The sequence below is a fragment of the Pelmatolapia mariae genome, linkage group LG3_W, assembly GCF_036321145.2.
Source record: "Pelmatolapia mariae isolate MD_Pm_ZW linkage group LG3_W, Pm_UMD_F_2, whole genome shotgun sequence".
Lineage (NCBI taxonomy): Eukaryota > Metazoa > Chordata > Actinopteri > Cichliformes > Cichlidae > Pelmatolapia > Pelmatolapia mariae.
Genome location: NC_086229.1, coordinates 78,502,061 through 78,518,082, shown reverse-complemented (window position 1 = coordinate 78,518,082; position 16,022 = coordinate 78,502,061). Strand labels below are relative to the sequence as shown.

At 42.5% G+C, this 16,022-nt stretch overlaps 1 protein-coding gene across 2 annotated transcripts in view; it reads right to left on the bottom strand.

Moving 5' to 3' along the window:
* Positions 1-4,875: 4,875 nt before the first annotated feature.
* LOC134624848 (NACHT and WD repeat domain-containing protein 2) overlaps positions 4,876-16,022 on the bottom strand; it is a 63,492-nt gene continuing 52,345 nt past the window's right edge. For both annotated transcript variants that reach the window (XM_063469946.1, XM_063469945.2), the window contains exon 8: positions 4,876-12,498. In XM_063469946.1, the coding sequence (XP_063326016.1) occupies positions 8,602-12,498 (3,897 nt within the window). In that variant the 3' untranslated portion in view covers positions 4,876-8,601. The remainder of the gene's footprint in view (positions 12,499-16,022) is intronic.

The window sequence follows — 16,022 nt, the reverse complement described above, 5'->3', positions numbered from 1 at the left end:
AAATAAAATAATTTTAGTAATGATATAATCACTATATACATGTATAGTGTTTTGTGGATTGTGAATCTGTTGCCAAATAACATATTTTCAAAATTGGAAATACATTTTCTTCTATTTTCCTTCTTCTTAATCTTCTCTTTCTTATCATTCTCATAATTCTTATTCTTCTAGTTTTGACAGTTTATTCATTTACCTTTAAATAAAGACTCATAAAATAACAAGAATTATTTGCTTTAAGAGATCACAATCATGAACATATTGTAGTGATAAAGGCTATGTACTTCTGTTAAAAAGCACAGCATCGCTGTAATTCAGATTAGTGCCAGATAAAAGTCACCTCTGTTCAGATCATAACAGACATATTGATATCTGGCACAGTGAGTTAAGTTTGTATGAAGCTTTATGGTAGTGGGTCTAATCTGTGGGTGAAGGAATTAAAACTGAGTGGAATGAACGTGATTTACGTTTAATGTGACTTCCTGTCTTGACCACCTAACCCACGTCCAGCTTGACAAGCCACCACCTGACCACAGTTGATCATATGACTTGGAAGTGATTAGAGTTGAGACGCCCTCTCCCCTTAAAGCAGCCTGGCATCCATCCAGAAAAGAAAGAAAAAGGAAGAAGTGCACTTCCTGGATGAGTTTGGCTTAAAACTAACTAACTAACTTACTTATTATTGTGCAAATGAATGAAATCTTAACTTTTTTTTTAGAGGAAATCTCAGGAAAATAACAACAAGAATGTGTACGTGTGTTGGTCTGGATCCTTAAGTGACACTCTTTGGAGGACAGGGAATTATTAAACATTTAATATATTAGCAGGATGGACGAGCAACTTTTTACGGGACATAATAGACAAATTACTTCCCTGATAATGACATGCAACTAAAAAAAAGGTTTGAGTGTTTACAGATGCACAAAGTAAGTTCATCCTTGAAGGGATCAAAGGAAAAACTATTTTTTAAAAACTTAATTGGAGCTGTGTTACAAAAGACAGTAACGTCATAACAGGAAAAAAAGGGTCTTTGGGGTGTTCTCCTTTAATTGTGAAAAAAGACTTAAGTGGCAGCAGTCTAGTGTGTTTGTGTGTGTGTGTGCTTTTGGAAAAGAAAAACTTAAACTACAGTGGAGGCATTTTTCCACTCTGGCAGCTTTTGACAGGATGACATCTAACATTCCGGTAAAGAGACAAAACATGACAACAATGTTACGCATTGGATGCAAAGTAGTCCCCTCCTAGACATTTTCAAAGATACAGCCTGTGGTGCCGCATAAATACTTTCCGTCTGTTTTCACTCCACTGCTTCCTTCTTGTTTTTCTATGTTTAACTTTCATTCTTGAGCAGAATGAAGGTTTCATGCAGACGAAGGATGGACGGAAGGTTTAAAGTTGCTGAAGAAATACATGACAAGTCGATAGTTTAAAGAATTTGGGGACATGAGTTCATTCATTATGTTGTATGGATCAGATGTATCTGCTAAATATGAAGCTGAACCCTAAAGAACTTCTTGTCATGTTTACACCTTTTTATTTCTTTAAAAAGTTTGATGCAGGCCAATTACTATCATTGCTGTGCTTCTTCTGTGTTGTTATTTTGTCACAGGTTTCTGGGAGATTCTCTTTGAGTAGGATATACTCAGTGGAACTTTTTTAGATACACTTGTTCAACTGCTTGTTAATGCAAATGTCTAATCAGCCAAACACGTAGCAATAAGTCAGTGCTTTTAGGCATCTACACATGGTCAAGACGACGTGCTGAAGTTCAAACCGAGCATCAGAATGGGTGATTTAAGTTGCTTTATTAGTGCTAGTGTTCCAAAAATTGGTGATCTTCTGGCATCTGGTTATAGAGAATGGGCTGAGAAAGACGAAATATCCAGTGAGGGGCGGTTCTCTGGGAGAAAATACCTTGTTGATGTCAGAGGTCAGAACAGGACGGCCAGACTGCTTTGAGCTGATAGGAATGAAACAGTAACTCGAATAACCACTCCTATGCAGAAGGTATGCACAAGAGCATCTGTGAATGCACAACATGTTGAACTCTGAAGCTGATTGGCTACAAAAAGCAGAAGACCACACGCTGCTCCTGTTAGCTAGGGAGAGAAAACTTGAAGCTACAGTTTGCACAGACTCAGCAAAATTGGACAACACAAGTTTACAAAAATGTCGCCTGGTCTGTTGAGTCTCAATTTCTGCTGCAACATCCAGGTAGAGTAAAGATTTGGCAACACGAAAGCATGGATCCATTCTGACTTGTATTAATGGTTCAGGCTGCTGGTGGTGTAAGGGTGTAGCCATGTTGTGATGGCTGCTTCCAGCAGGATAGCACGCCAAGTCACAAAAGTCAGACTGGTTTCTTAAACAGGACAATGAGTTCTCTGTACTTAAGTAACCTCCACAGTCACCAGATCCAACAGAGAATGTTTGTGCTGGGCTCACTGTTTGCAGATGGGAAGACTGGCATTATAGATGATGCTATCATGTCAACGTGGACCAAAATCTCTGAACGTTTCCAGCATCTTGTTGAATCTATGCCACAAAGAATGAAGGTAGTCCTGTAGGAAAACGGTTCCAACCCACTACTACCAAGGTACACCTAAGACATGTATTTCTCTCAACTTTCAAATACTTTACGTAACATTTAAATGCCTATATTCTTACAGCATGATTTTTGTTTTAACCTAAAAAAAATACTTATATTTCATTACGTTTTGTTTCAACTCTATAGCAGCTAGGAAAATAGCTCATGCCACGCTTTTAAAACTGTTCCACCACCTTTAGTATCTGCGTAAAAAGCTACTAAATGTGGTCCGATGTTTTTCTCACCTGCTGTTTCCAAGGTCGAGGATTCAGCTTTGGGCTTTCTAAAGGCAATATTCATGGTTTCAGAAACCCCGACTTTGTGGTCTTGACCTTTTCTCCTGCCAAAACAACAACACTTATTAAAGCTTAGTCACTTCTGCAGTTTCAGAAAGCTTTGATCCCATGTCAAACACTGTTGAATATCCTCATTGTCGGGCTTGAGGCGTGACGTGTCAGTCTGCAGAAACGTACACGGACTTTGACATGAACTGAGTCACGGCTAGACCAGCGTTTGCCTCCTAAATTTTGTCACTGATCTAATTGATATAAAGCAAGAAAACTGAAGAAAAATAAGAACAATTAGTAAATGAAGATCTCTGTCCACCCCATATAATGTCTGACTTTCTCTTCTGTGATCAGATCAACTCTCCCCTAAATGCTGCAGCACACGGCGGACGCTGTAATCTCTTTAACCTGTCACAAGCAAACAGCTCCTCGAACATCTCCCATTTCCAGCTGTTCACCTGGAATGGAAACAGAGGTGCAGACTCGGAGAGGAGCGCCTTCCTCACACGTCTCTGCTCCCAGCGTGCTTCAGAGGAACTAGGTCAGGGCTTGTTGGTAGTTGTAACTGAGGTTTGGCGCTTCTGCAACGGGCTGTTGAGAGGAGAGAATACGAGATAACGAAAGATGAGACGAGCGGTCGTGCTCCATTGATGGGATTCATCGTAACTCTCCTCGCAGATACAATATTTGCCCGCGGGTGGCACAAAATTGATGTGATCTCCCTGTGCAAACACCCCGTATTTGGCAAAAAGCTTTTAGTTGGTCAAACACAGGCGGCTAAAGCATCTTACAACCATAGGATTCAGGGTTTTTTTTTCTCTCTTTTCCTTTCTTTTTAAGGCTCATACTGTGCAGAGTTTGCTTAAATTTCAGGTGCCCGTGGGGTTAAAGTGTTTAGTTGTGGCTGGTTTATCTGGTGTGCCACAGTGTACTTGTAGGGAGGGGGAGGGAGGAAGATATGGGTGAGTCACAGGCTTTCCCATCACAGGAAATACAGGTCACACTTGAAAAAATACAAGGATGACAAAAAGGAGGGCTCAATGCTGCTGACAGTGAAGTGGCTATTTATAGGGCTGGGTAAATAAAAGGTAATGACATACTGTACCTACTGTAGGACACACATGCACGCACGCGCACACATCGGCGCACCATGTGACCTGCAGAGACCTCCCATTGAACAAACAAAGTGGTGTAATTATAAGCCTGTGTGGCTCTGCAGGTGGAATGTGCTAGCGATAGTCAAGCCCTTGTTGTCCTAATGACTGGAAGCAGCCACAACGGCCAACAGACATGAGCTCACCGTCATTACAATAGGAGGCGTGGCCAAGCCTGTGACTGCTGTGGACCTGATGTTGCTGTGGAGACAGGACACACACACACACAGTCACACACACGGATCTGCTTAGAGTTAGACCACTGGGAAATTAAAATGTTAGCCCAAAGCAACAGGATTTTATTGGCTAATCACGGCTTGATCCTGGATGTGTTTACGGTGCAGGTTTGTGTGTCTCGGCAAGTGTGTACGCGTGCATGTGCAGGGCAGTGTACAGGTGCACAGCACACGCATCGCCTAATTACAATGACAACGTCAGCCGGCGTTGGAGAGATATTCACCACGCTTGTCTGGCATTGGGCATCTCGTGCAGAAGAGCAATTACTGGCCTATCAAATCATTTTACAGCTCGGTTCCGTGTGTGTGTGTTTAAGGCTGTCAGCTCTGTCAATGTTTTCTGGCTCTCCGGGGGAAAAAAAACAAACCTTCATGAATTTCCTGTTTCACAGCATGCTCTGCAACTTCATTTACAGCTACCGGTACTTCAGGAATGAGCTGAGCAGAGCTTCTCTCGACACACAAGGAGAACACTTTCATTTCTAAAAGAAGACACTCGATGACAATGTGGTCCAGCAACCTCTAGTTGCAGAAGGAAAAACAAAAGAAAAGGCCAGAGGCGGTGGCAGCGTGGAGGCAAAAAGTGAACCATTTTATTACATTAAAATTTTCATACAAACAATGCATACACACTAGGTTCATATTGCTTCAGACATAAGTTTCTTTTTCTCTTTGAATTTCCAGTTAAACAACTCTGTAACAAAATGTAAGTACAACATTTATGAAAATATAAATCTCTAAACAGGTAAGTCAGTCCTGACGATAAGAATACGATAGAAACATTCATTACCAGTATGTCAACTATGAGTTGCAAACATGTAAGTTATTAAAAGTCATTCAAGTTACTTAACATACAATAATACCATTTTACTGGCTTCCATATGGACACATTCAAATATACTCTTAAACTGGCATTCCGATATATTTTATAAGAGGACTCTTTTTTTTTAAACTTCTTTAGCAAAGATAGCAAGTTTTTCTCTATCATAAACATAATCACAGTCGAACACTGAAACGATTTGGTAACAATATAATTACAGTACAAGCCTCAGAAACAACTGTCGACAAAAGTAAATCACAAACTATAATCGGGACTTTGGCAAATTACTTGAAAGAATATCTTTTTTTAAACTCTTGAGTCGGAGGGAAATAAAGTGTTTTAAAGCTCGGTGCTGCTACTTAGTTTGAAATTATCCAAGGGCCTTTATCTTAACTCTTCAAAACTGGTAAACATAGAATAAGATGGAATAGCCCTTTAAAAAGTATATGTCAAAGTGAAAGTGTGTGTTTTTTGTTTCTGTCATGCCTCGGTAAAGTTTGGACTCACCACAGCTCAACACTGCTTGAGACAAATTCAATTACAGTCATGCTTTGAAAAAAGAAAAGCCACCCATGGCACCTGCAAGGTACGAGCTCAAAGATGTTCCAGTATTCCTTCAGACTGTCAGCTGATCTCAACAGTTTTAACATGTTATCAGGGTCCGATTTATCAAGCAAGTGTCAAAAAGATCAGAGAGAGACACAAATGTTTAAAGATGGCCGTACTTCCCACCTCTCCAAAGAGCTGCAGCAGAAGCTGGAAATATGCTACGTGGACGAAAGTACTGAGCCAGCAACACGCTACAGCTACGGGAGCTGCTCAGCCATGCAAACCCATGCGACGAAGCTCCCAGCACACAGTTTTTGTGCCGACGTTAATGCCAGAGGAGGTTTGAAGCTCAATCAACAACCGCGCTTTTTATTGTTAGGCAGTAGGTTCCTAAACTCCTCATTTCCACCCACACTTACAACTGATGGTGGAATATCTAGGAAGTTTTACAGATTTTTTGAAACAGTGGAATCCTACTACAGCACCACGCTCAAATTCAGTGAGCTCTTCAAGACTCATTCTTTCATAAATGTTTGTAAAGGCAGACTGCTGAAAATTAAGAGCTGCTGCCCAATACTTCTGCGTGTGCTCTCTTAGGATGATCCAGAGCTGTTGAGCATATTGGCACTCAAGACTGAGCCATAAAGTTGTGCAGACTTAGTAAAAGCAAAGTCACAAAACTTTGTAACTGCTGTTGCAGGTGATCACTGCAAAATGGGCACAATGTTACTTCTGGCACGCCACACAGTTAATCTCTGCCTGCACTCTGCAGATCAGTCAGTACCAGTGCACTTCATTTGATGGATCAGTTGATTCTCTTCTGTCCATCCTATGTGCAAAATTCAATAAGTGGCTCCATAGTGTGGTACTTTACACTTTTTCTAACAAGCGAAAGACCCATAGTTTGATCTTGGGAGGAGACAAAAATGCCACAGCAGTTGCCGGTATAAAAATCTGCCAAATCAAATATGTGGAACTACCCGCCGGTGGGATCCCTTCGGAATAAACGAGTGGCTGAAAGTAGCCTTCCGTTAGGGTGTGCTATTGGATCCGCAAGATTCTTTGCAACCCACTATTGGCCAACTCTGTCTAATGCCACTGGTGCTCAGTCTGCTCTGTTAAGGAGGTGTTGCTGCTCCCCTCCCTGCTTTCAATATATGGACGGGTTGGAAGGTCCCAGGCACCTTGGACCACATAAAAGTTACTGCAGACAGGATACAAATCCAATTCTGACTGAAGTGGCCTCGACAGGATTAAAGTAATGGGTTTCTCCCCACTGACTCAGATAAGGGGTTGGTATTGTTAGCACTTGTTTTAAGGGCCCGGAGGTGTTAGCAAGATGGCTGCTGAGTGGTGAGATTTTCTCCTAGAATGACTTTAATAGAGTTCAGAAACAATTTAGAAATCACCTTCTGAAAAGTTGTGAAAAAAAACAGCATGAAAACTAAAGTTGGTGAATGTGTAAGAAAAATGTAACAGTGTCAATGTGGCACGCAATTTGAAATAAAAGCAGGAAGTCCAACTTAAAAATGTACATTTAAAATGTAACTTCTGCTTTACATCTGTGCTGAAATATCCACAAGATACATTTTTCCTCCACATTCACAATCTTCAGTGTCTTGTCCAAAGTTTTTACACAGGGTGACAAACAATGTCAAATACTGACCCATATTTAATACCACTGATTACCAAAGCTGTTCCCCTATGACGTCAGCTGCTAAAACGACAGCATCGACATTTGTAATGATACCAGGCACATATGAAGAGACTAGCATTTCAAGTGAGCCCGCTGTAGCCTGCAAGTGCCTGAATAGCTTGTGTCTTTCTGTAGATAAATCTTAAGACAAACCTAGAACACTTTCAACAATTTATACGTCTCATATGAATAAATCTAATAATTTCTCACAAAAACCACTTATAAAGTGCTTCCACCTACAGCCTACACTTCTAAATATATTCACACGGCCGAGCTGTTTCAGAGAAACATTGGGCTAATCACTCTTTTCTTTAACACTGAAACACTTGAACAAACGCCACTAAGCCTAAAGCAAATACACTGGTTAAGGCGTGAATGTGCATGGTGCTATGCTACTTTTATGCTCAATAGTGGTGTTTCCCTTAAAAAACGAACAGCAGACAAACTGATGGAACTGCAGGCAAATTCACATCCAATTTACGTAAACTGTTCCAAGAAATTTCTACAACTATCGTTACAGAGAGCAATGCCTTCCATCTCCCGCGTTGTTGACCGGTACACTGATCGTTCACATCTGGCGTCAATGCAAGTATTATGCAACGGTGCGTAGACTGTGTGTACAAATTCCCTGCATTTTCATAAATCTTGTAATCTGCACATAAAGAACATTTTAAATTCCAGGCACTCACTTTGATTGCATTAAGCACAACATAACTTTTTTGTTTAGTTTTTTTAAGGACAAATTGCAGCAGCCAAAAAGAGATATGTACATATGTTCATAGTTCTTCCATTTTGTACAGTACAGCCTGATATTAATACAAACATGAATATACTCTTTTACGAACAACAGTATGGCTTAATGTGCACAATATAAATAAAGATATGGTAGGATGATAGTGGCTAAGATCACTGGAATGGCTTTGTAAATGTTTGAACGAGACATCTGAATCATAACTTTGTTCTTCAAATGCAAAAGGACACATAATGGCAAACTAATACTTCACACGATTTACATGTGTTTTCTTTTGAAAAAACAGTATTTTCTAACAGTCTTAATGCGTAAAACAAAGTGTGTCGTAAGTTGGAAGTAATTCATACATAACTTGAGTGCAGCGATAAAAACCGGTCGGCCCATTAACTACCCATAGGGCTGACATCTGCAGCTGAATCACGTGGCTGTAAACAAGAATCAACTGCGACCCCAGAGATTCTAAGCTTTGTCGCCTGTCTCCGCCCTCCCACCTTAGCTCCTCCCACTCCTCTGTTCTCCACCTGTCACTGCAGCAGTTCAGTCTTTTTCGTAGGTGTTGTCGACTCACCTTCTCCAGAGTCGGACACGTTGATGGGGCTGTCCCTGGAAAAGACCTCTGTCGACTCTCTCCAAATGCAGTCGGCAACAGTCTTAAAGGAATGATTGCTGCATTTGGGACGGACCTTCTGAGAGGCATTGTTGACAATCTGTCGGCTGTTGGAGGTGGCTATCTTTATCTTGAGGGCAGCATCCACACGATCCACTACTGTGTACGTGCCAATGCTGCCATCCTCAAAGCCGATGATGATGTTTAGCGCTCGCTGGGAGAGAGACAGGAAGGTGGGGGTCTTGTAAAGCGAGCATGTGCCAATGCTCTTGCCATCGGCAAGGCGCATCACGATCAGGTTGGACACAACGCCCGCCTCGTCGTCTTCGTCACAGTTCCGGAAACATATGTATACAAGGTAACGTCCATCTCTTGATAACTTCTGACGCCAAATTATACCAGCGGCATGAACAAGCCTGAGCTTCCCACTGTGAAGGTCCAAGACGTTAATATTCTCGTCACCTTTGGAGACAATTCCTAATTTCCCGTTGGGTGAGATTTGGAAGTCCTCTAGATTTTTGAGGAAATTGGCTGGCAACTGGACTCTCCTGCAAACGGACTCATCTGCAACGCTCCAGATGAAGACTGTCTCGGTGGACGTGATGAAGACTACACAGTCAGGGCAGTCGGGAATGAGTTTGAAGTTGACAATGGTAATACCATCATCGCAGACAAACTTCTTTGATACGCTGCCTGACCACAGGCTGACAGCGAGAAGCTTGTTTTTTGACGTTCCCACAAGGAAAGTGTTCGCTGTGGTGATCAGTGCATTCTGGAGGGTAACTAAGATGTTGCAGACTTTGTGCCCTGTAGCAAGCCTCCACACTCTGGAGGCATTCTGCTCACAAAGGGACACCACAAACTGGTCATTGTGCGTAATTAACAATTGTGATATTCTCTGTCCATTGATGCGGAATATGTTTTCTCCTGTGTTGGTTTGCCAGACATACTGACTGGACTTATCATCTGAAGTCACCATGAGATCCCCTGAGGAGGTTAGGACACAGTTCTCTACTATGCCCTCGTGCTTAAAGACTGTCTCAATGAAGCCAGTGCTAAAGTTCCACTTGTGGACAGCTTCTGAGCCGTCCATGGTAAACACATAGTCCTCTCTGCCAGACAGCTGCAAGGTCTGGATCTTCTTCCCTGTTTTGTCAATGTTGGACATGGCGGTGATGATATCAATGTCCCAAACAGACAGAACTCCACTGCTGGCAACCGAAAGGAGCAAGTTGTGGTGGATTGATTTGATGAGTTTCACGATAGCCCCTGAGATCTCAATCAGGCTAGCCATGCACTGTCCACTGTCTCTCCTCCAGACAAATATAGAGGAGGTATTTTCCATGGAGGCCACAATGCTTTGGGCGTTCTTGGAGAGTACAGCAGCAACAAAGCGTTCACTACGTTTGGCTTTAAACTTTTCTACCATTTTCCATACTTTTGTGTCCAGCACCTCTATACTTCGAGCCTTGCAAATGAGAATGGAACGTTGGTCTTCCGCTAACTCAATGCCCACTACTTCGCTCTCATCCCCTCTACAATCATAATCCTCCATCAGCTTCGGGTTGGTGACCTCTTTGGTGTTCCACACGGACAAACTGCCTTCATTGTCAATCATCACCATTTGGTTGAGAGTGTCGAGTACAAGAATGGACTTGACAAACCCTCCAGAAAACTCAGACGTCACAGTGGCCAACTTGTCACCATTTCCAAGATGAAAGATGGAGACCGTGTTGAGGTACTGGCCACAGAAGGCATACATTCCATCTGGCGAGCACTGGACACAAGTCACCTCATACCAGCAGTGGAACTGGTACAAAGGCCAACCATAGAGGAGGTCAATGACGTTCACATCTTTACTAGCCTCAAGCCATGCCAAAGCATGATGGGTAGATAAAGTAAAACCGTTAATGAAGGCAACGCCACCAGTGATGCCAGCATGCTTGGAGCCCTTGATTTCAACCTCAGATAAAAGGCAGGACTTGTGATTATCATAGATGAGCAGTGTGTTTTTAGTTGTGGCCACAACCAGATACTTCTCATCAGAGGTTAACCTGATTCCCAGCACAACAGATCTGGCTGTGTCGATCTGCCGTAGAAGTTGCCTGCTCTCTACATCCCAGGTGCTGACAGATCCATCTTCCAGTGCTACGAGGACTATGTTTGGGGCTAGAGTGGGCAGGATCTCCACAATCTGCATGTAGCTGGAGCAAAGAGGAAGCCTCTCTGGACTGTAAGTAACATCCATAGAGGAGTGGAGAGGCACAATAGAGCAGTACTTTGGGCCATCTTTGTCACACTCCAGAAGGAGGTGTCTGAGTTTAGGCAGGGAGGTGACAACTGGCAGAAGTCTTTGCTGCAGCTCTGCAGACAGCGACGCCGGATTCTTCAGCACTTTTACTTTGATGCTACGGAGAGTTGTGGCTAAAAACTTCAGCTCTTTCTCTTGGGTGTAACTGTAAGCTAGGTCAATGTCTGTTAGAGCCTTTTCAAACTGGCCAATCTTGATCATTGTGTAGAGCCAGCTGAAGTTCATTATGACACCAAACATGAGGTCATCTGTACGCCCACTCCTGGTAAGGTGGTACACGAGCTCTGTCATTTTTCTGTGGTTGACAAAGAAAATGTCAGGCTCCAAAAGGTTGCACTGGAACACCCAAGGTTGTTCAGGAGTCTGTCTGTCATAGGAGTACTTATCAGAAGATGTCTTTTCATGGGACTGCTGATGGTGAGGGTTTTTGTGATGAGAAATGTTCAAGGAAGTGAAATGGTTGTTATCATAGGTAAAGATCTTCTTTCTACCCCCTGACCATGCCCCTAGAAAATACTCAGCTAAGAGGCTATGCATCTGATGCACGTCCTCCTCATTGCTAAGGTACAGCTTCTGGGCAATAAGGTGCAGGTGCCTGTTGGCCCAGACCATCAAAGTGACGTTCCGTACCTGACGTTCCACCAGATACCCCTCAAGCTCCTCTCTTAGCTTCGCAATCAAGTCATAGGCGATTCTCAATGGGTTTTTGAGGTAAGTTGCCACAATGACATCACCAAGAACTATGTTATCAAGGGACAGGATATCTTCCAGCTCAACTTCAGTTAGCCCAGCCTTGGCCATGGTGATATACCCTAGTGCTCTGAAGACAAATCGTTGGCCTAACTTGTTTTCCACAGAGTAGAACAACTGCTCTATGCTTTCGTGCACCGTCGAGCAGAGCGACCTATCATCCACATCTTTATGTGACCTCCAGTGAACTACTTCCCTGTAGATGAGGTTAACAAACATTGGCAAAGTACACTTGGCAAGTGCCTCATTGACATAGATCTGTTGGCCTGAGGTGACCTTTCTCTTTACCCCCAGCAGTTGCTGCTTTAATGTCTGACTGCAGACTTTGCGGTCTCTCTGGATTAATTCAACATAATACCCCTCATCATGGATGAGGTGGCGAAGCTTCTGCAGGATGCCGTGTTTATTGGGCAACGTTGACACCACAATGCGGACCGTCCGAGGGAGGTGTATGGGGAGCCACCACAGCTTGCGAGCTTCATCGGCTTCAGAGAGCTGCTCCAGGGCATCTAGGACAATGACCAAGGGCCTGTGGAATGACGGTTCCCCTAAGAGGTTGATCAGGAGTTCCTTCATCTCCTGAATCTTGTTAGGCAAAAAGTGAATCAGGCAGCGGTAGTTTAATGCAATCTGTTCACAGATGCTCTGGAGGAGGGTTCGTAGGTCTGTGGAGAGCTGGCTGGAGCCGATATAACGAACAATGACCACTGGGTCGCTTTCAGGGCCCATCTCTTTCTGCAGCCACGTGTAGGCCTGAAAAACAGCATTGACAGATTATTACTGTGGATAAATCCAACATGGAAACCATTTTTAATCATTTTCTAGTTACTGGACATGTGTAATGTGTAACACTCAGTTAAAATATTCTGTGAATGAGAACTACTCTAGTTTTGAAGCTATAGTGATCTTATAATTTCATTCATGAATTCATTAAATGGCCCAGCTGAGATTTCATTTGACATTAAAAATGTTAACTGACATATTCAGGGCAACGCAAAGACACTCCACATTTGACTTTCAGTGAGTTTGAGAGAGAGGGAGAGGAAAAGACAGACACACACAGACAGATTCGGTCTACTGCGTATTTAAAATGTTATGTTTTACATGTGTTTGCGCCTCCATTCCTCATTCTGCGGGTAAGGAATGTGAGCAGACGCTGAATTTATAAAACTGTAAATATCAAAGACCAAACATATGTGTAGAAAAATCATTTAACATTTTTCCTCAAACAGTGTCTGGCACCTTTATTTAACTCAGCAGGCAGAAGATAACAGCCTTTATTCTCAGGCAGGTTTACATTAGAGCACGGCTTTTGTTTCTAAGACCTTCTGTTTGAATAGTATACTGTCAAATACAAAGTCTCAGTTTCCTGTGCTCAAAGATAAATATTTTTTAAAGTTGCTGCATGACGCTAACTGTAATACAGCACATTATAATGATAGACATCATCACAACAGGCTGTCTTTGTGCACAATCGGTTTATTTTAGCAACGCTGCATTCAAGGTGTCCAGGCTTTTATTACCAACATAGAAGTAAAAAAAAAAAAGAGTTTAAAAGACTTTAAATGCAATAAAACAGCGAACTCATAACACTGTAGAAAATGTTTAAAAGCTTTGCTTCTGCAAACCTGGAACACCAGGCTAGTGCTGGGCAGTGTTGGGGAGTAACGGAATACATGTACCGCCGTTACGTATTTAGAATACAAAATATGAGTAACTGTATTCCGTTACAGTTACCGTTTAAAAAGGTGGTATTCAGAATACAGTTACTTTGTTGAAATAAATGGATTACACGGCGGTACTTTCCTGTTTCATATTGTCGCGGGTCAGGACTGTTTGGGTTTGTTTGACAGCTACGCTCTGTTGTTCCAGGCGGCAGCGTTACGGTTGCCATGGTTACAGGGTGACGCTCTCTCTCTCTGCGTGTTTCCTGGGTGAGAGAGCGCTTTTTTGTTGTTGTTGTTGTGCTAAGCTAAAAGGCAGAATGCTACAGGCATGGCCCTAAAGAATGTAGCTTCATGGGCAGTGTAGTCCGTGCTGCAGCGAGAATGGACTACCATACACGTTATGTGTCTGTGAGCGAGGGAGGGAGAGAAAGGAAAAGTCCGAGCTGTCACGGAGCAAAAACGGGAGCTGGAAGCATGTAAATATAATAATAACCACTGCAGCCAAGAAGAGTGCCTGACGAGCCCATTTGTAAGTAAGCTATTAAGACTCAACTGTACACTGTGTTCGTGTTTTCCTCCGGAAAAAATAAGTTCCGTTGGAGCAGCCTTTCAACGCCTCTCTCTGTCTCTCGCTAGCAAAGTTGACCCAGACAACAAAGTAAAGCTAGTTTTCAGCTACCAGCCCGACACGGAACCCGACGTATTAGCCAGATGTCCCTTTACTACGGTTCGGAGCCGCGGACCTTCAGTATCAGTAATAAATCACAGCAATAGTACATTCACGTAGTTGTAAACAGCATGATAATATATTAAGTAATCCAAAGTATTCAGAATACGTTACCCTCATTGAGTAACGTAACGGAATACGTTACAGAATACATTTTGGGGCATGTATTCGGTATTCTGTAATGGAATACATTTTAAAAGTAACCTTCCCAACACTGGTGCTGGGTGTTTATATGGTAATGTAAAGAGCCTACAATAATACAGAGAAATTATAAATAATCACATAACTCCCTACGAGTAAGCACTTGTTGACAGTGGGAAGAAAAAACTCCCTTTTAACAGGAAGAAACTTCCAGCAGAACCAGGATCAAGGAGAGGTGACATTTTGCTGCGAATGGTATTAACTGTGCACGCTTCTCACTCACAGCTGTAATCACATCAATGTAAGACGACAGTTAACAGTAACATAGAAATTTTTCAGCAGAGCAAACAGTATGGCACACAAAAGAAACACTAGGAACTGCACATTTACAAAATTTCACCACTCAACTGTACGCGGGGTAATGTCAGTGAGCCAGGCAACACAGCAGTGTGTTAGCAGCTGTGAGGAGCTACGTTCACACAGATGCAGGATGAACAAAAGAGAGCAGCAGCACACACACACACACACGCACACGCACACACACACACAGCACCTGGGCACCAGGTGAGGCAATGACAATGTGTTTCTCAAGGCTAACAGGCGTTTTCGTGATAGCAAAATAATCCATTCTGCAAACTTATAGAAAAGAGTTCATTTCTTATTGTTTTGGCTGTGTCGATTACTCTTTTTATTTAAACATAAACTCAGTAAACTCTGGATTTTTCCAACTGCAAACCTATATAAAGGGCAACTTAATCCGAAATCTTACTAGAATGATTGTAGCGCATGTGTGTGTATATATTATTATAAATCCCAATATAATATATATTATGTTTGGTTCAGCCACATGCAAATGCGATGTTATAGTCTTCGCTGGTGTTTGTTTCACATGTTACGTTTCAGTAAGAGAATAACAACCATGTCCCAATGTCCCAAATGAAAATGTGTCAGCAAATTCCTGAAGGGAGCATTTCTGAAACTATCAAAAAAAGCAAAAGAGGGAGTATCCAGGATAGAAAATGAATCTATGTCATAACTTAATGTAACCAGAAACCTCTTTTAACCCTTCGCCATAACCTTCGACACCGCTCAGTCGTCCTGGCGTGCACTGACCCTGCGTGTAGTTACATTTCCCGGGAAGTGCATGTCAGGTTACATGGAAGGTTACGGCGTAGGGTTAAACGGGGTTTCCAGTTCCATGTCCAACTGGAATCAGTCTAAATCGGCTGTTACGGGTTTAAAACGTGACACCAATGAAGAAGTGCCTTCAGCCTGCATTCTTGTTAATGATCACCAGGGGGCGAGCGCTGAAGAAGAAAGACTGTAAAGAAGTCTATGGGAAATCCAATCTTTGATTATCCAGGATATGCTCATTGGCTAACAAGGTGATTGATAAGTGATTAGCCAATGAGCACGCTGTTTCACTGTCATATCCGCACGATCTGATATCGTCGTGTTGGTGTTGTTCCCAGATCATCATACTAAATGTTGTTCCAGGATCAACATTGCAAGTGACCAATCAGAATGTTATGACGTCATACTTTTGCGACTTCAGGAAAAACCGCCGTAAAACAAAAAACTGTACTTAAGCTGCGAGAAACCGCCTCTGTCCGCCGATCAACGGACCCTGACCCTAACCCTAACCCTTTAATAAACGGTAAGCAGAATTGATATTGTCCATGCAACATTGGAATTTCATAAATGCATGAATGGCTTGGCGCGCAAAAGAATAACGTCACAAC